Raw genomic sequence first — 21,271 nt, forward strand, 5'->3', positions numbered from 1 at the left:
TATTGTAGCATTATAACACCTGTGAGCCAGCCATGGAAAATATTTTGCAGTCAAAAAACAGTTTGAATTTAAAAAATGACAATTTTAACCTACCAAAAAGAACGCAATACTTCAGGATGAGTAGAAAATCATACAGAAAAAATTGTTTTAAAAATTAATGTAGCTTTCAAATTCAAACATAAAATTGATTTTTATAACATAAACAAAACAGTTCATTAAAAGTCTTAACTTCAAAAAGTGTCTAAATTCTTTTTACATAATGCAATCAAAGCTTTTTAATTACAAAATTAAACAAATTGACAAAAAAAAATAAGTGTTTCAACTTGTATACTGGTATTCTCCATAAGATCTTTTTACATGGTTTTATCTGAAAAAGTTTTCAAAACTAATGAATCTTTACTTATTAAATGTAGTATTAAAACCACTATGTAGTTTCTTATCTACATTATAGACATCTACAATATAACTAACAAATCTAGTAGGGCTTTTAACCAATAGAAAAAATATGTGCTTTAATATTTCAATAAATTTATTTTTATAAACTTATTTTATATGTTTTTTATAATAACTATATAAGATTAATAACTTTAAAACAAATTCTAATTGCACATAAAACATAAAAATTATATAAAATATAAAAATATGAAAATGAAAATCATTTTTTATTCACTTTCTTTTTTAATATCTATCTACACTACTAATTACGGGTAGTATTTTATTACTTTTGTTTTATTTTAAAAATGAAAACAGTAAATTTTTTTATAACTTTTTTTTAACTAATTCACAAAAGAGCCACAAGCAACGACTACTTATATTGGGAGTTAACACAACACAGAGTAAAGTTAAAGAGCAAAAAAGCAGCTGAGAATACTTGAACCAGTGTGGAAGAAAAAAAAATCGAAGGCGAGCGGTCAATTTGACCAGCTAACACATTGACTGTCAATTTTTGAGTGGTCAAAATTAATTTAATTTTTTCTTTGCTTAAGTTTTTATCTTAGTATTAGTTCTTTATGACTGAACTTTATAAAAAACTTTATAAATACAAAAATAACCTAATGCTTGAAAATTAATGAATTAATATTCCTTTTAAAATAATAATTTTAAATTGAATCAATGCATTTTAAAAATAAATTAATAATGTGAATAGTTTTAAAAAATTCTTGCACACATAGGTTTTTATTTAATAAAAAAAAGGAAGTTTGGAAACATCCAAAATATTTATAGCTGAAATTTTTTTTTTAATATCAAACAGTTTTTAAAAAATATTTTTAAAATGTAAACTGAATACTTTAAGGGATCCTAAACCTTCAAGACATGTTGTGTTCATATTAAAGAGAATGATGAAAAAAATGTTTGGGCTAAATTTTTTTGATTAAAGCAAAAGAATAAATGCATATCAAGAAAAACTAACTTTTTTATTCTAGTTGAAGTCTGCCTTCTTTGTTTTGTTGTAGCCCAAAGAGTCAGCATAATATATGCCAAAATCTACAGACTTAATAATTTATTCAAGCATGTTTTATTCCTAAGAGTTTTAGTACATGATGCCATTGACTTTTTTGTTTGTTAACATAATCGATCTTTGAAATCAACAAAAAAAAATCAAGTTATCAAGTCTGTAGATTGCGGTGTATATCATGCTGACCTTTTGGCCTACAACAAAACAGAGAAGGCAAGCTTCGACTGAAATAAAAAAGTTAGTTTTTCTTAGATTGCATTTATTCTTTTGTTTTAATCAAAAAAATTTAGCCCAAGCATTTTTTTTATCATTCTCTTTAATATGAACACAACATGTCTTGGAGGTTTGGGATCCCTTTAATACTAAAAGAAATCATTTTATAAAATGTATAATTTTTATTATTATTATTATTTTTTTTAACTATTTTTTATTTTTATTTTATTATTATTTTAACATTTTTTATTATTTTAACATATTTTATTATTATTTTAACATTTTATAAAATATAAAATGTTAATATAACATCAAGTTATGCTATATAAAACTATGTTTTTACTAAAAATGTATTTTCAAATATAAGTTTATAAAATTTCTATTGTAGAGTTTTTTTCTTTTCAACAGGTGGTTTTAACTCCGATCCTGCTTGTATTAAAAAAAAAATTCTTTGTCTCATTTAAGTTGTTTAATGTTGTTTAATGATTCTATTACAATTCAATAATAATAAAAAATATGCCAATGCCCAATTGATAATTTTAATTTTGTTTAAGAATAACTTATTCATTGAAATGACTTTGTAAACGGCGAGTAAAGCTATGAGAAAAATAAATAAAAACATTGAATGTATATAAAAAAAAGTACAGTTGAAGAGAGGAATGTTCTTAGTAACTTAGTAGCAATTTCAAATATTAATAAAATAAGAACTTCAATCTTTAAAGTTAATGATGCTAAAGAAGAAAACAGATTGCACATTTTATATCTCTGATTATTAAAATCATTTTAAAACTGCTAATGCCAATTAATTAATTTAATATTATTAACTCTCCCAGGCAAATACTATTTAAACTGATTACTTAATTAAAAAAAAAGTCAATTGTTAAAAATAGTTTTAAAAAAAAAGTCAATCATTTTATGAAACACTACTATAAAAATTATATATGCAACATAAAATGAGATTTTTACTGAATATATATTTTTTTTTATGATTCCTATTACAATTAGTAATTATAAGTTTCCCTATAAACCATTCATTCATTCATTGCAATTTGCGGGAAAACTTACGAGAAAATAAATAAAAAGATTTAAATAAAGAAAAATAAAGATGACTAAGTACAGTTAAAAGGGAAAATGTTTCTAGTTAATTACAGCAACTATTATATATTACTCAAGCTTGGCAGGAAGGCGTGGGACTTCACATCATAATATGACCACACAAATATTATTTGATTTTAAAAACTTAAACACAGCTGTTAACATGTTTTGAAAATTTGTATGCATTTTAAAAGCGCGCTGAAAAAATTATCCTAACTGTGAAGAAACTTAAAGAAACTTATCATAAAAAAAAAATCTTCGTAAAAAAAAAATAACGAAAAATAAAATAACTTAACTAAAACTTAAATTAAAAAAATTTTTTTTTTTAAATATCATTTTCAATGAGTTTATCAAATATTTTCTTTACTATTTTTATCTAAATTCCTATTCATCAACAAATTTCAAGTCTCATGCAATAATCTCTTAGTGTTTAGTTTTTATGACCCTGCAATGTGTACAGCATCTCAAATTGAGGGGGGTTAAAACTTTATATGGTCATAATTTTTGAAAAATAAGAGATTTTTGCATGAAATTTGAAATTTGTAAATGAATATAAATTTAGATAAAAATAGTAAAAAAAATATTTTATAAACTCATTGCTCCCACATGCAGAGACCCCCTTAATGTGTTCTATCTAATAAAAAAACACTAGATTTAAAATTTTTTTAAATAAAAAATATTTTAAGGGGTCCCTTAAGACCCTCGAATATTTAATGGGTCCCTAATACTTTCAAAAAAAAAGTTTTATAAAAGTATGTCAACCTGGTAGTCAAATGAAGCAAAATTATATAAAAATTTCAAAAATAATATTTAATTTGGAAAAATTTTAACTTATTTATCAAAATTGTCATAAAAATACATAAAAAATGCATTTTTTTGTTTTTTGTTAAAAAACGTAATTTTTCATATATTAAAACCAAAAATAACAATTCTATATTTGAAATCTATATTATTTTTGAAATTTTTATATAATTTTGCTTCATTTGAGTACCAGGTTGACATATTTTTGAAAAAATTTTTTTTTGAAAATATTAGGGACCCATTAAATATTCGAGGGTCTTGAGGGACCTTAAAATATTTTTTATTCAAAAAAATTTTAAATTTAGTGTTTTTGTATTAGATAAAACACATTAAGGGGGTTATACTTTTCAAAAATGTTGTTTTTTGGGACACCCTAATATACATATATATATTATTCATTATTATCTTTATAAAAAATCATAAGCAGTGATTTGTTACTTTATTTAAATGTTTTAATAATATAAAAACATAGGTAAAAATCAAAGTTATTTATTCGTCGCTTATAAAATTTAAATTTTTTCTTATTACTTTTTTTTTTTTTTAACTTTTAAAAAAATCTTATATAATTTATATTAAAATAATATGCAGTGGTGTACCCTCATGGTAATCCGGTAGCATGGGACAACTCGTTTTCTACAAGACTGAAATTTTAAAAAAATGTCTGTCAGTAAACTGGCAGGACGATCAGTCAGTTGGTTACTTATGAGAGCGTGTTTATTAATAAAACTATATTTTAATTGAAGAAAAAAAGCATCTAGAAAATTAAAGTGGCTATTCAAATAATATTTAAAACTTATTAAGGAACTTAAACAACTTTATAAAAACGTATAAAAGTGTATAAAAAGTTTAATATTATGAAAAACGTTACTAATGGTCCATAAAAACGTGCGTTAATTTTAAAATCAACTAATAAAAACTTTTCATTGGTTGATTTTAAAATTAATGCGCATTTTTATGGACTATTAATAACATTATTCATAATGCCAAACTTTTTAAAAAATATGTTTTTATAAAGTTGTATTTGTAAAAGTTTTATAAGTTTTACTTTATATTTTATAAAGTTGTATTTGTAAGTATTTGTAAAAGTTCCTAAAGTTTTAAATAATATTTGAATATCCACTTTATATTTTCTAGATGCATATCTACTTTTATTTTATTGGAGTTACTAATGTTGTTTGAACAAAGAATAAACTTTAAAAGTTATAAGTGCTGTATAAAAGTAATAACACTATTATAGTTTTATTGCTTTTATAATGCAGTTAATAACTAAATGATTAACTAATGCAGTTAATAACTAAATGATAAATAATGACTAAAGTGTTTTACTTTTGTAGTCATAAGTTCTTTGTTTTGTTTTTGCTTTTTCCCTAACAAACTTATAATAATTTGCTCCTTAAAAATAAAGTACACGGCTTTGCATAAACCAAAATTTTAAAAACACCACTAGTTTCACCCAAGAAAAAATACAAAAAAAAACTTTTACATCGAACTACTCATTATCATAGAAAACAACTTAAATAAGAAATAAAAACTGTTTCAGTCGCCCTGCGGGCAACTGGGAAAAAACCGAAGGATACTGATATGAATTAAAATTTATACAACTTTCAATGATACTTTAATTAAAATCATTAGCTACTTTATTTAAAAGCGTTTTGCTAATATAAGAATGTGTTGAAGTTATTTATTTTCAACGTAGTTAAAAACCAATTTTTTAGCGCATTCGTTAAAAACTGTGGTTAAATGGTCAAAACAAAATATTATTTGCGTGGTTATATAAACACTTGAAATCGCATGCCTTCCCGGCCAAGCCTGTTATTATAATATTATTAAAATAATGTATTAAATATTTTTTATTAAAGTAATAAAATAAGAACTTTTATAATTTATGAAAAAATAATGCTAAAAAATTTTTTAGGTTTTGTACTGTATTAGCAAAACTCTAAAAACTGTTTCATTTTGTACCGATTTTATTAAAATAATATTTTTTATTGTTTTATCTTGTACTGTTTTGAGATTCAGCAAAACCCTTTGGCAACCAGCAACCTTAATGGAAGAAAGTTTTTTTTTTAGAGTGGATGATTTTTTTCATGTTCTTAACTTTGAAACTAATGTTAAAAAAAAACTTTTTAAAGTAAATGTTCAGAAGTCAGAAGAATTAAAAACAATTTAAACTATATAACATAAAAAAGTCATTTAAAAAATATTTTTAAATTTATATTTATGATATAAAGTTTTGCTCAAAATTTTTTATTTTTTTTTTCTCCCACATCTTCTACAATAGCATAATAGATTGGTCACTCTTAATTTTTTATTTTCCATGCTGTTATAAACACAAGTGTTCTGTAAGCATCAGTAAAACAAAAATTATTTTTAAAGTTTCAACTCACATAAAACTTTGAATATAAGAAAATATTGACACATTTAAAGTATTTAATAGAAAATTTACATCTCAAATAAAAATTACATAAAACAAAAAAAATTTAGTCCATTAGTGTTTATAAAATAAGTATGATTTCTTTTTCTTAAAAGACAAATAAAATTCACATAGTATGTCAAGAACAAATTTATAAGAGATAAAGTATATTTTTTAAACTTACAATATCAGCAGTACTAAACATTTTTGCTGATAAAATTTTGTCTTTTACATGGGGCAAACCTGCTCGTAATATGTTTAACATCATTACATCTGTTACTCTTTTGTCTAAATTTCCAACATACCTATATAAACATACAAAAAATTTAATTTTAAATATACCAATTTATAATTAATATTAATACTAAAGTGGGGTTCTTTTTAAAAAAGGTCTGGGTAAGATTAACTTTTAACAAAAAGGCAAATGTTGAATAGCAATCTTGCTCTTTCACATCTTACAAACAAAATTAATACAACAAAACTTACAGTATTGTTGCAGAAGTGTCAGGTACATCTGAAGGCTAAAAAAAATAAAAACATATAAATAAAAAAATGAAGAAACTTTATACTTTATACCTTGTAAACAATAACACAAAAACCATTATGAAACAATAACATTTAAGTCATTACAAAACATTAACACAAAAGCCATCATTAATTTTTTTGAATAAGCTACTGGCTAGATAGCTCAGTTGGTTAGAGTGTCAAATCAAATAAACATTACTTCAGATTAGTCTTAACAAGTATTTCTGGATGTTTCTATGCTAAGCCAACAATATCTTCAGATATAAGAACATTGTATAGCAAAAGTAAAGTATAAACTTTAAATTAAAAAAACATGAAGTTTTCTTTTTCTTAAAAACTTTATCTATAATCTTCAGTATCTTTAGAAATTAGAATATTATTAGTAGATTAATATTATTATAATCGGTATTAAACAATAATTTAATAACATGGTTTATAAAGAGTACACTCTTTCAAAGGTGTAAACAGAAAGATCTTGTGAACAAAATTATAAAAAGATAAATAGATAATAATAAAATGTTAGATGATGAATAAAAAAAATTTTAAATAAGGACAATATCAGAAAACATAAGTGTATAGAAATGGTACTCGAATTATAAAGTTGACTTAAAAGATTTTGAGTGGATTTTATGGTATGATGAGGTGACATATACGCTCTAATAAAGATAAAAAAATGTAAAAAATAAAAAGTATAAAAAAATATTAAGTAAATACAATATATAATTTTAAAAATGAACATGATAAAAATATTCAAAAAAACTCCTAATAAATCTAGAAAGCAATGAAAAAAATGACAAAAAACAAATGTCCTCAATCTATAAACTCTTAAATTTGAATACTATATTGCATTGATTTTAAGTTAAAAATAGAAACTCTATCTAAACAACTCATTCATTATAAGTGCCTTTTTTTTCAAAAACAAAAAAGAAAACGACGACTTAAAGGCTAACACCAAGTCATAGAAAGACAATCCTATACCAACATTTAAAAAACTGCTGTTAACTTTATTAACAGATGCCTACATACCTCCATTTTATTATAAAGCTGGTTAGTTTTTATTTATGACGATAACTAAAATAAAACATATGCCAAGAGAGTTATGACCCAATTTCGAAGCAATGGTCGCTTATTTTTTGACGCATAGAGCTTAGGCGGTCTTAAGGCCACCTTTTGTAAAATGACGTCACACCGGAATTTAAAACGAGATTACATTTGGGTCTAAAAATAATAATGGGTCAAATATTGACAACATTTTCAAAGTTTTTTTCCCTTATAAATCTAAATGAATATTAATACAAATAAGAAAAAAATTTTGAAAACTAAAGATAAAATTGTTTTGAAATTATTGTCAAAACCCGCACTAAGAACAAACAAGCGCCTCTAGTTGGCTTAACGCGCTTCCACTCAATTAAATATATAAAAGTTATTATAAGAAAGTTTTTTTATAAGATAAAGCAGAATTCCGCAATGCATTTTGTTTTCGTTACACTCAGAATATTAGTGGGCCACCATCAAAATGAACATTTGGTAAAACGTTCAACATTAATCATGCTATGAACTGCAAAAAATAACAATCTGTGCAATTTTGAAAGTAGAAGTAGCTTTAAAAAATTTGCAAAGATATCAAAATAGAGCTAACTCTTCAGACAATAAACGATAAATTATTTGAAAAAATGAAGTAGACAAAGCTAGACTCATGTCCACGGGTACTGGCGTAAAACACAGAATATTTGGTTTGATGTAAGAGTCACGAACCCTAACTCGACATCACAAATAGATTTATCCCTAAATAAATTATATACAAAACACCAAAATATAAAAAAAGTTACAATGATAAAGTTATGAGCATCGAACACGGATCCTTACGTCACTTATTTACTGTATAAACGGCGAAATGGCCATCTGAATTAAAATGTTGTTGACTCAACTGCAAATCTAATGCAACTCGGCCAACTGAAGCGAAATGCTATTGACCCAACACCAAATCTACTTCAATTCGGCTAACTAACGCAAAATGCTGTTGCTCTAACAATACTGGCTGCTTGGTTAGCGCTGTAGCGATTTTTCATAGGTAACGAACTCGATCCACGTAAACAAAGAAGAGCTGATTTTATTATTACAAATAAAAGCATAACTCTAATATAAATTAAAAATTTATTGTACCTTTTTTCTGAGTTTCAGGCAATTTGCTCAGCTAGATGTTTGTGGTACATTGCGCATTCTGGACCCGAACTGCATTAGATGAGCCATTGGGCCAACTGCATAATGCGTTAGTTGGCGCAACTACGTTGCATTTGCAGCTGGACCAACTACATTTTGCATTAGTTGGCAAAACTGCATTGGATTTGCAGTTGTACCAACCACATTTTGCAATAGTTGGTGCAGCTGCATTGAAAACTGAAGTTTGGCCAACTTTATTTTGTGTTAGTTAGCCCAACTGCATTGGAATTGCAGTTGGTCTAACAGCATTTTGCGTTAGTTGGCGCAACTGTATTGGATTTCCATTTGGTTTACAACTTTTGGTATTATTTGGTATTCAACTGTGTTATATATATATATTGGTATTCTCAACAGTATATTCATTGGTATTCTCAACAGTAGTAATTACAATGATTTAAGTAACTCTGGTCCAGAATGCATATATGCATCAATCATCTCAAACTACTTTTGCATCTTAAACACTATATGTAGTGTCTATGATATAAGATAATTAATGTCGAAAAAATCCAAAGTTTCAAAACTACTAACTTAATGATTTTAATAATTATTTTTATAATTACGGATTAATTTTTTATTTCTTTTCATAATTTATATTAGGTTAGTAGTTGTTAAACTGTCTAATTAGACATAAAAATCGAATCATCTTTTAAAATTTATAATATTATTATCAAATTTATCCAATTTTTAAACGTTAAGATTAATTTTTTCATATTTTCTTTTATAAAGCTAAATATTAACAATTGAAAGACTTTTGGTTCCAGGATATAGAGAAATTGTAGGGTAGATTAGAGTATTATGAGTACCTTAAGCAAAAACTTGAATATTTTTAAAAATAAAAGTGCTGGATCAAAAATTTTTGCGAATAAACAATTTTTAGGGATCTCTGCTTATGATCCATTTATATATTTAGGCACCCGAAATTTTTTCTTAAAAACACAGAGGTTTTAAAAAAGTAGCAAAAGTGCTCATGTTACCTATACCACTTAGTAATGTGAACACATTAAATTAGCTCAAACAAATAACATTAGTTAAGTAAAAAAATACCAACCTGACAATTAGAACTAATTTTTGAAATATAATGATTCGTTATTAACAAAACTTATCATTAAAAGATCAAACTTTTATCCACTTTTTATTGAAACAATACTACAATGTTTTATGCACACACACACACAAGTGTATATATATAAATATATATATATATGTTTATATATATATATATATATATATATATATATATATATATATATATATATATATATATATATATACATATATATATATATATATATATATATATATATATATATAAATATATGTATATATATATATATATATATATATATATATATATATATATATATATAAATATATGTATATTATACATATATTTATTTATATATATATATATATATATATATATATATATATATATATATATATATACATATATTTATATATATATATATATATATATATATATATATATATATATATACAGAGACGTTTTTAAGGGGGGGGGGCCAGGGGGGGCTTTGGCCCCCGGGCGCCACGTTTTGACAGGGCGCCTGCTTTTTGTATGCTAAAATTTTAGAAAATCAAAAAATAGTCATTTTATATCGTTTCACAAAAAATTTTTATATTATTATTATGTCCAAATCATAAACCATATATAAATATATTTTAGGCCATACATATATCAAATTTTATATTATTATTATTATGAGCAAATCATAAACTTGCAAATTAAACATATTTATGCGCTAATTATTCATCCAAAAACCTTGGTTAATACCAAGTCACATGTTAAAACAATTTATTTATTATAAATATGCCTCCTGAACATGATCCGATAGTGTAATGGATAAGTTCTCTTCTCGTGCGCCGGCGTTTCTTTAGAATAAGTGATTTTTAATTTTTATTGATTAAATATTTGATCCTTATTTATTAATTAGTAAATAACATACTAGAAATTATTAAATGGTGGGTTTTACCTATTATTTTCATTTTACGCTTAATTAACTTTATTAACTGAAATAGGTATAGACTCAGCTATTTAGTTTTAAAAAATGAAATAATTCTGTAAGTAACAGTTGTAAGTTTATACGAATCTTTAATTCGATATGTATTAGATTTAAGGAGTATGTTTGATATCTATGAAGAGAGAGCAATTAATAAGTCGGGACACAATACATATCGAAATATACGAAATAGAAAAAGAAAACTAACTGCAGATGAAAAAAGAGAAGGAGAAAAAAATTTTGAAATTCGAGACTCTTTAAGAATTAACACATATTATGCTATTATTGATAAACTTCATTCTGAGCTAGTAAGAAGAAAATTGTGCTATGATGAAGCCAATAAAAAATTTAACTTTTTATTTCAAATAATAAAACTATCGCCATCAGAAGTTTACAAAAAAGCAGAAATACTTCAAAGTATATATAAAAATGATCTTTCATCTTCATTTGCTAACGAGTGTGTACAATTTAGAAGTTATTTAATGAGTTTAACTGAAAGCGCAAGACCTAAAACTATAATAGATATTTATAAAATGATCAGAACTGAAAAACTTCAAGAGCTGTTTCCTTACGTAGATATAGCATTAAGAATATATCTATGTTGTCCAACGTCCAATTGTTCAGCCGAGAGATCATTTTCAGCATTAAAGAGGATTAAATCTTATTTGAGGTCACAAATGACAGGTGATCGTCTTAATAGGTTAGCAATTCTATCTATAGAATCTGCACTTACCATAGATATGAACTTCAATGACATTATAAATACATTTGCAAAACAAAACTCGCATAGAAAATTATAATTTTCTATGGTGGGTAATATAACTTAATATATGTTTGTATAGAAAATGTTTTTGTTTTTTAATAATCACCAATATCAAAGTTGACAGTTATTTTTAAAAAAGGGCGCCTAAAGAAAAAGTGCCCCAGGGCGCCAAAAGTTCAAATACGTCTCTGTATATATATATATATATATATATATATATATATATATATATATATATATATATATATATATATATATATATATATATATATATATATATATATATATATATATATATATATATTAAAGAAAAACACGATATTTTTTAATCTTGACATGTTTCGTAGTTAACATACTACATTTTCAGAAGATAAAATTACAAATTTAAAACTCTGGATATAAATATAAAATCAAAGTTTGAAGACATTACAGAGAAATATTAACAGACAAATAGAATTGATATAAACCAATAAAAATTATAATACAAATTATAATACCGTAAATAGCAAAAAAATAAAAGTAAAATATAAGTTAATTAAAAAAAACAAAAGCAACAACAACATCAAGAAGGAATTTTTTACACATCTCAATAAACAACATAAAAACTTGAAATTTACGATGGAAAAAGAACAAAATAACCAAATTGTATTTTTAGATGTTCTTATCAATTCTATTTTTAGATGTTCTTACCAAAGTCTGTTTCGCTTTCCACATCAGTTTATCACAAAAAAACATATACTGGTCTTATACAAAAATTTTCCAGTTTTGTTCCCTATTGTTATAAAATTAGTCTTATACGTTGTTTAATTGATAGGACGTATAAAATCAACAACACATGGCTAGGATTTGATAAGGACATAAAAAATCTATCTGATGTTTTAAAAAATAACCAATATCCACCTAAAATAATTGACACTGAAATTAAATTATTTGTTGATAAAAAGTTAAATTCATCCGTGATAAATAGTATTGATAACCATAATATAAGATATTATAAGCTTCCATTTATAGGATTTTATTCCAATTTTACTAAATCTAAAGTTAATAAAATCATTAAAAAATATTGTAAAGATGCTATAAATAATTTAATTTTCACTACCAACAAATTACAAAACAATTTATGTATAAAAGATCCACTTTCTAAGTTGTTCAAATCCAATGTTGTTTACAAATTTTCTTGTGTTGGATGTGATGCCAGTTATATTGGAGAAACCTCCAGACACAGACAACACGGATTCATGAGCATCTTACAAGTGACAAACAATATAATGTTTATAAGCATTTAATTTCATCTGTTTGTTGTAAAAATCTAAGTAACCATAATTGTTTTAAAATTTTGGATACTGCTTCTAACAAAAACAAATTGAATCCTTAAAAAGTACCCGTCTGGCTTCTGGGAAAAAGAAATAAAAAGAAATAAAAAGTTAATTTAAAAAAGAAAAATTAGTGTATAAAGTGGGCAATTTATTTGCATATTGACTTTTTTCAATCAAATCGTTTCGTCTTATATTGTCTAATCGACGCCGAGTTGACTCAGAAAGGCACTGTACAAAAAATTTTTCCATTTTAGGCAATACTTTATTCTGTTGCGCAATTTCTTGAGATTATTAGTTTTCCAATTATTCTCATACACTTTTCTTTTGAAAATACTCCAAAAATACTCAATTGTTGGTTTCAATGTTTTATTGATATATACTTGGGTGCACTTAAATTTCCGAGCTGCTTGTGTTGCAATATGACGTCATCCGTTTTTTTATAAGAAGAAATTTCACTGATAGACTTAGATAATTTAATATTTTTAACATAGTATCAATAAAAAATAAACCAAATTTTATTTTTTAATGTTTTTCTACACACTAAAAAAAAAAGGTAGAATTTTCTACCCGTAGAGGTACTTCGTATATCCGACCCTATGGGTAGAAAAATATACCTTAACTTTTCGGGTTTTAAAATCTACCCTTAACAAGGGTATAATAATCCACCCAAGATTTAAAATCTACCCTAGATTTAGGGTAGAATTTTCTACCCGTAGAGGTACTTCGTATATCCGACCCTATGGGTAGAAAAATATACCTTAACTTTTCGGGTGTTAAAATATACCCTTAACAAGGGTATAATAATCCACCCAAGATTTAAAAATCTACCCAATTAGGGCAGAAATATAAATATTTATCACGCGAATTTACATTGCAGCTTTAGTTTAATTGTGGAACCGGTCAAAGTATGTCTAGTTTAAAGTATTATATGGTATAAGTATTATAATTGTAATTAATTTACTCGTGTTTATTGAGATACAAATTATTTTTTTTAAGTTATATTTTTATAGAAATTATCTATTATTACAAAAGTTTGTTCAAAATTCTTTGACTAAATGGTGTTGTAATGTAGCTAGAAACGCCACAAACATGGCTTGCAACAAAATCTAATGTTTTTTTAAGTTTTGCGTCAAATGCAATTTCGTACACCCAGTAGGCTGCAACTAAACTTGTAAGCGCACTTAATACTGTCTTTGATTTTGCTATTACTATGCCGTCGAGCATTACGTTTATTTCGGCATCATCAACGTTAAAAACATTTGCTTCGCCTGCACATCTGATGGTTATTGATGGAGTGGAAACTTGTGGATTCTGTTATTACAAAAATGTATAAATTATTAAAGTACTAATTTCATTAATAATTATTCATAATAAAATCGTTAGTAATAAAGACTACAAACTTGATATACAACCTTATTTAAAGAAAAAAAGCGATCGATGTCTTCACCAAATACAACTGGTAAAAGAAGCAAAGAAGCCGATATTCTCTGACCTGATATTATATATGTATACGATAACATGTGCAAAAAAATAGTCTATACTACAAAGAATATATTTATTATATACCTTCAATATCAACATTTGATGATGCACCAATACCATTTAATAAAATATTGACGGTTTGCAAAAACAATGTTTTTTTTATTGAAGGCAACTTTGATTTGCAAATGTCCAAAATTTTGTCTGAACGATTTTGAAAAAACTTCATTATCTTAATTTTCAAATCTAAACCAGTGATTCGTTTTGCTTCTTCGAACAACTAAAATGAGCATTAATACCATTTTAGTATTTCTAGTAAAAATATTTGTATATATATATATATATATATATATATATATATATATATATATATATATATATATATATATATATATATATATATATATATAATATGATAATAACATTAATTCCAATAATTATAATAATTAGGAATTATGCAAAAGGAATGTCAAAAATGAAAAAGTAAACAATAAATGTTTACAGTTTGTTTATTGAAAAACACAAAAATAACCTCAATTTCCATTGTTAAACAAGGTAACCTTTGCAATATGACTTGTGTAGTATTGGTTTTGATAAAAATTCTTCTTGATACATAGGTATGGCTCATTCTATCAGATATAATAGTCGTGTCAGGATAATGTTTATTGTGCTCCTTTAACATTAATATTACATGTTGCTCTACACTTGAGGAATCTTCTAAAGAGTCATTTGAAACCTGCAACATAAATCCGAATATGAAAATTTTTACAAAAAAATAATTACAAATTTTATCAAAATAGTACTTGGATATTACCTTCCATTAAAAATTAGCTATTAGAGTTATTTATTGCAATAAATAAAGATATATAAAATAAAGTCAGTCAAATTTGAGTTGGCACAATGCTGGTTTAAAATTAAATAAATTGCAGTACCTCTAGTCTAGTTATCTTTACAGGTTGATTATCATTAATCAGCTGGCTGTGTATTCTTTTGGATGCAAACTTTTTATGAGCTATAACAGACTCATCATTAGAATATTTTGCACGTTCCGATTTAAATTTAGTTCTTAGACTATCCAACCATGTTACCTAAAATAGAGAATTTATATACATATAAATCTTTATATGTATATAAATTTATGAATTTATATTCATATAAATCATAAAGTTTGCATAGAAAGTAAATATTATACAGTTTTACACCATACATATATGTAAACATTTTTAGAGATGACCTAACAAGATTTAGATTTTATAAAAATTTATTTAAATACTCACATATAACTTCGATGATTTGCCTTTCATAACTATGACACTGTCACATAGATTTGGATATGTTCGTACAATAGCAGAACATACACTATTGTACATCACAGATGATGGGTAGCTAAATAATAAGTATATTATTTATTGGTAATTTAATCCCTTCAAAACTTTGTATTTTAAATATATTATTAAATCTCTAATTATATGCCTCAGTAACTATAAATAAATTGAATATGTGTTAACAGTTTCAAAACAGTTCAATTCATTCATTCTGTACAGAAGGAATTTAGTTCTGTTAACAAAATTACACACTATTCTGTGAGATCCGTTCTTGAAAAAACTAATGCCTGTAAAAGTTCTACCTGGGCCAACAACAAACAATGATGTTAAAATAATGACAATAATGACGATGATTTAACTACATAATAAAAGAAAAATTAAAAACTTACAGATCATATTGTATAAGATCTTCAAATAATATTCTCACAAGAGAATGCTCTGCAAATGGCTCTAATGAAGCCTTGTCCTTTGCTTTTTGTAGGGCTACAGAAATATGTTGGGGGAAGAACGGGCATGCTATACACCAAAGGAAACACACGCAATGTTTCCTCGTTCGTTGTTGATTTATTATCAAGCAATGGCGTTAAACTGTTATCAGACATAACTGCACAAGGTTGGGGCGCAAATTCAGAATTAGTAAAAAAATCTAAAACAATTTACTAATATAATATGCTTAAGTTAAAAAAAGTAATAATTACCAACTATAATGAAGAAATGACTAAATAACTTAGAACATAGGTATACAATTAAATGTTTAAAATTCATAGCAAGTTCATAAAATTATTAACCTATTGAATTTGAACTCCCTTGTTGCTCAGACCTTGAAGTGACAGGTATTTCATGAGTCCAAAGTTGTTCAGCCCCTAGAACAATTAAAATTTCATTTACACAATGCAATAGCACCTCATCGTCGTCTATTTCTGTGCCATCAGAATTCAAAACTATCACAAGAGGGTTGATCAAGTTGAACTTTCTTTGTGTTGTAAAGAAAAAACAATATTTATATTATTACATAAATCAATAAAATTGCATAATCTTTATTAAATATAACGGTATTGTAAATATAAAAACAACCTTTTGTCTTTAAACTCAACAAATTATCAGCAACAAAAATTTTTTTCTGAACTCTGTCGCTTGTCCAAACTTTGAAGTTATACATTTTTAAGAAATAACTAAACTAAATAAAAAGTAAATAACTTTAATCTAAATTATTAATATGTATGATTTAAAGACTGATGAAATTAATACTCTCCGTATAACAACAACATCAACAACAGATAATCATTTTCATTTACAATCATTACATTAAATAAGATATTTAAAATATATATAAGATATTTTTGCAAATGTTAAAAAAACATAAACACCCAAACAAAAATTAACATATTAATAGTCTAGGGAGTTAGTGGGGTAGGTTGGGAATGAATGTTAAATTAAATAGTTGGGTTGAATTTTAAATATGTATTTATATTTAATATTGTAAAGTATTTTAACTTTTAACCACACTGTTGTGCAAAAATATCATATTTTCACCATTTACGTTATATGAACTAAGTGGCTGATAATTAATAATAGCTCCTGGTGTATAAACAATCCATTCATCACTCTTTTCAGTAATGTAAGCATCAAGATGTGGGTTATAAGTCAAAGAATAATGGAGAATACAACATATAACCCATAGGCCATGCAAATATAAAATGAATTCAATTTCGGCAAACAGTGGAACGCATTCTTCATCAATTACATTATAGACAACAAAGGTTTTTACACGTGATAACGTTCCATTACATTGCAAGCGATTGACAGACAGTATATTCTTTTGATTACTACTTATCTCAATTCCATACATTTGTTTAATTTTTATGCAAAGACTGGTTAGAAAAATTGAATAAGGAAGAAATTGCTGTAAACCGAGAATAGCTGGAGAGCTCTGAACCCATTCATTTGCTGGTGACAAAAGAGCACACTTAGCCATCTGGTGTCTCTCAGCAAGAGTTTTAGTGATGTTTCTAAAATTTTTCACACGATGAGCAATTTGTTTAAAATATTGATGTTTTGCTTCAAATCTTAGGCTCCAAAGTAATCTAAGAGGACCAAATTGGGAAATCATTCGTGGATAATGAACAAGAAAATGTATCTTGGGTGTAAATGATTTTGGATTTAATCGTGCTAATAACTCATGGTGCCTAGCAATAAGGTGGGTGAGTACAGGAATCCACTCTATATCAATAACTGGTGAAAGAATAATTTGGCATATTTTTCTGCATAACAAATGTAGCAACCAATATTCGTTTTCATATGGTACAACTTTTCCAATATATAATGGAAGATGATAATGACCACCTCTCCACAGCCTTTCCACTGATATGCTTGTTACTTGATACTAAACTAAGTGGAACATTTGAAGGCAATGGTTTATTACAGCGTTCAGTAATCCCATATTTAAAATTTTTTAGTATATTTCTGAGCTCACAGACTGTCAAAAACTTATCTTTAACAAGGCCTTTTATAACAACACTAAAATTAACACTCATCAGTCCTTCCAATATGTCATGTAATATGTCCTGGGGCATGGAATCAATTGGGTGAAAATAATTTAAGATAGAAAATGGGCATTCTTTTTTAACTCCATACGCAGGCATCAGAGTTGGATCAATTAACACAGAGTTAACATGATAATCATGACTGGTTTTAGTTCTTAAAATACATTGACTTTCAGTTTTAATATTACGAATGTTAATATGTGGTACCATGCAATTTCGACAAATACGGCCAGACGAGAAACATGCAGAGAACCCACCAATTGTATGTGCAGACAAATTATCACCAGATAATGTAACAATGGAGCCTTTAAGATTGTGTGTTATACCTTCAACATTAATGTTAATACCTTCATTTTGAAGCATCATTAAATCATTCAACAAAGGTTGTAGAATTAGTGCGTAGCCATGTTCTTTAATTATACTATACTTAGAAATCAGTGCTAAATGAATGTGGTTCAATGATGACCAATATTTACTCTCAATATTGCCAACAATAAAGTAAAAAACACTTATTTTATGAGTTCCTTTTCGACTTCCTAGCGGGTTGCATGTTTCAAGCTCATCACTATAGAAATGTAGTCTGATAAAAGAGTCGCAGCAAAAATGTTTTATTCGTGACTGCCATACCAAACCATCGGTATAGTCATGTAGATAATCACTAACCTGTTTTTTATGCTGAAAACTACTCCAAACATCTTCACGTTTTAGATAACTTTTCAAAGTTGCCAATAAAGGAACATAGTGAAATTTAGTTTTAACTTGATTTTTATTTTCTAACGTAACAATAAATCTATTGTCAATTGGTGAGATATTATATTCAATTGGAGGAACATAGTCAAGGTTTAACTTCATATATGATTCCATTAGATGGTCGGTGGATGTTGATTTTGAAATACGTTTATAGAAAGAATCTTCTTCAAGAATTTGTCTATACACATAATCTAGTTTCCAATCAATTCCACAATGTTTAAGTTTAGCCCGAATTATTGAAGAAATACTGCTTTGATACAAGTCAAACAATGTTTGAACTTGCTCGAAAATTTGCTTTATTACTGATTTTGGAAGCATAAATTTTTCTCTACAATATAGTTTAGTGTGACACAATTGTCTAGAGAAGTATTCACTAAAATCCATAAAATCACGCATTAAGGACTCGTCAATATTTAAAAACAGATTTTCTTCACACTCCCTGGCATCATATTCCTCTGTTTTCTGACTGTCCAATATTTCGGAGTCTGTATTTTTGAGTAAAGATTCATCAACAGCTATTTTATGGCATTTATTAATGTGCCATTTAAAAGTATTAGCTGTATTATACAAGTATTTACATTCACCAATGCCACACTCTAAATTCATGAATTTATCTTCAGAATGCGAAAGAAGCATATGATTAACTAGATCACGACATAAGAAAAAGTGTTTTCGACAATAAATGACTTTACACATATATATAGACATCTGAATTATTTTTTGACTGAAATTACAAAACAATAAAAGTATATATATATATATATATATATATATATATATATATATATATATATATATATATATATATATATATATATTATATGAAATATTATATATATATGTATATATTATATGAAATATTATAACTGCTATAGTTTTGATGAACAATGTATATATGTTTTGATATATATATATATATATTTATATGTATATATATATATAATATATATATATATATATATATATATATATATATATATATATATTATATATATATATATATATAGACATATATATATATATATATATATATAAATATATATATATATATATATATGTATATATATATATGTATATATATATATATATATATATATATATATATATATATATATATATATATATATATATATATATATATATATATATATATATATATATATATATATATATATATATATATATATATATATATATACTATTGAACCCAGTTTTAAGCCAAAACGTCAGTTAAAAAAAATGTACATTTTTTGTTTATGTAAATACATTGAGTTTAATATCAAAACTATACCAGTTAAAACATTTCATACATGAAAACAATTTAGTGATATGTTGCCAAATAAAAAAGTTTTTTCATAAAATGTTTAAAAAATAGTATATTTAGTGGTTTAAATAAAAAAGAGAGATACAATAAAAATATTACTTGAAAAAGAGTATAATAATTTAAAAAAGAGTACGTCTGGTCACCCTAATATATACAATATATAGCATACTAAGAATATCCTCATCCACATATCCACCTAAGAATCCTACCATTTTGTCGTGCTTTTTTGCTTTGCAAGGGTAGAAAATGCTAAGGTAGATATTTTCTCTAGCCGAGGTAGAATTTTCTACCTTAGTTTGCTAATAAAAGGTTTGCCGTTTATTTTTAGATTTGTGTTTAGGGTGTTTTTTCAAAACCCTATTACAAAGTAGCGAAATTCATACCCTAAGGCAGAAAAATATACCTCAATTTCAATATTAGGATTAAGCAGCGGTAAATATACCTTAGGGTATATAAAAACACCCCGTTTTACCTTTATTTCTTAGTGTGCACTTAAAATTAACACGAACTAAAAGAATTCGAGAATGCTTTAGAAATATAACTCAAAAACAAAAAATTCTATTTGTGAAGAAAGTTTTTTTAAACAAAAACACATCTCTTTTTTTGAAACAAAAAATAAAGTTTTCTATTAGTTTCATAAATTTTTATTTATGATAAAAAGACTAATGTTTTGACGCTTTTATGTGATGGGTAGTTTTTGTTCAACACTTCTTAGTGAATGATTCTTACAGAGAAAAAAATTGTAAAACTATTTTACATTTCTTCAAAATTAATAAGCGGTGGGGTTCATATAAACTACGGGGGAATCGGAGAAAAAAAAACAAAAAAAAAAACGTCCCACCTCCTTGTTTATTAAGCAGTTGAGAGTACATTCATTTTGGACAATCTCTACAAACTAAAAAAAACAAACTGAAATAACTTTAGGACAGAGGCGGATCCAGCTTTTTTAGTCTTTGAGATAGCTAAGTTCCAGCCATGGAGAAAACCCCAAACCATAATATGCTTATACTTATGTTTAATAAGGATG

At 25.5% G+C, this 21,271-nt stretch overlaps 4 protein-coding genes across 6 annotated transcripts in view; 1 reads left to right on the forward strand and 3 right to left on the reverse strand.

Annotated features, from left to right (window-relative positions):
* The window catches only part of LOC100213811 (cytotoxic granule associated RNA binding protein TIA1), a 30,236-nt gene extending 22,546 nt beyond the window's left edge, over nt 1-7,690 (reverse strand). The window contains exons 1-3 of the mRNA XM_065794046.1: nt 7,530-7,690; nt 6,465-6,499; nt 6,163-6,283 (exon numbers count right to left, since the gene is read on the reverse strand). Coding sequence (XP_065650118.1) covers nt 6,163-6,283; nt 6,465-6,499; nt 7,530-7,535 — 162 coding nt within the window. The 5' untranslated portion in view covers nt 7,536-7,690. The remainder of the gene's footprint in view (nt 1-6,162; nt 6,284-6,464; nt 6,500-7,529) is intronic.
* Nucleotides 7,691-10,866: 3,176 nt separating this feature from the next.
* On the forward strand, nt 10,867-11,544 carry LOC136078859 (uncharacterized). Its single transcript, XM_065794676.1, has one exon. It carries the CDS (start codon nt 10,867-10,869, stop codon nt 11,542-11,544), a length of 678 nt encoding a protein of 225 aa, XP_065650748.1.
* A 2,245-nt stretch (nt 11,545-13,789) lies between these two features.
* Nucleotides 13,790-19,646, reverse strand: LOC136078353 (sterile alpha motif domain-containing protein 3-like). Of its 3 annotated transcripts, none has more exons than XM_065794049.1 (9): nt 16,702-19,646; nt 16,416-16,490; nt 16,017-16,273; nt 15,580-15,688; nt 15,235-15,390; nt 14,835-15,038; nt 14,390-14,582; nt 14,236-14,315; nt 13,790-14,134 (listed from the first exon to the last, which is right to left on the reverse strand). In XM_065794049.1, exons 4-9 carry the CDS (start codon nt 15,670-15,672, stop codon nt 13,847-13,849), a joined length of 1,014 nt encoding a protein of 337 aa, XP_065650121.1. In that variant the 5' UTR covers nt 15,673-15,688; nt 16,017-16,273; nt 16,416-16,490; nt 16,702-19,646; the 3' UTR covers nt 13,790-13,846. The 3 variants fall into 3 exon arrangements, with proteins under 3 accessions (XP_065650121.1, XP_065650120.1, XP_065650122.1); XM_065794048.1 differs by having other exon boundaries at nt 16,416-16,600; nt 16,702-17,047; XM_065794050.1 differs by lacking the exons at nt 14,236-14,315; nt 16,416-16,490; nt 16,702-19,646 and having other exon boundaries at nt 13,937-14,134.
* On the reverse strand, nt 17,922-19,628 carry LOC136078352 (uncharacterized). Its single transcript, XM_065794047.1, has one exon. The coding sequence runs from the start codon at nt 19,626-19,628 to the stop codon at nt 17,922-17,924; it is 1,707 nt and encodes a 568-aa protein (XP_065650119.1).
* Nucleotides 19,647-21,271: the final 1,625 nt, after the last annotated feature.

The sequence above is a fragment of the Hydra vulgaris genome, chromosome 03, assembly GCF_038396675.1.
Source record: "Hydra vulgaris chromosome 03, alternate assembly HydraT2T_AEP".
Classification (NCBI taxonomy): Eukaryota; Metazoa; Cnidaria; class Hydrozoa; order Anthoathecata; family Hydridae; genus Hydra; species Hydra vulgaris.

Coding starts and splice junctions, on each gene's coding strand:
- LOC136078859 (XM_065794676.1), top strand. CDS start 10,867: ATGTTTGATATCTATGAAGAGAGAGCAATTAATAAGTCGGGACACAAT.
- LOC136078353 (XM_065794049.1), bottom strand. CDS start 15,672: ATGTACAATAGTGTATGTTCTGCTATTGTACGAACATATCCAAATCTA. Junction 15,039..15,234: donor TAAAGATAACTAGACTAGAG/GTACTGCAATTT, acceptor TTTATGTTGCAG/GTTTCAAATGACTCTTTAGA. Junction 14,583..14,834: donor GTTTAACAATGGAAATTGAG/GTTATTTTTGTG, acceptor TGCTCATTTTAG/TTGTTCGAAGAAGCAAAACG.
- LOC136078352 (XM_065794047.1), bottom strand. CDS start 19,628: ATGTCTATATATATGTGTAAAGTCATTTATTGTCGAAAACACTTTTTC.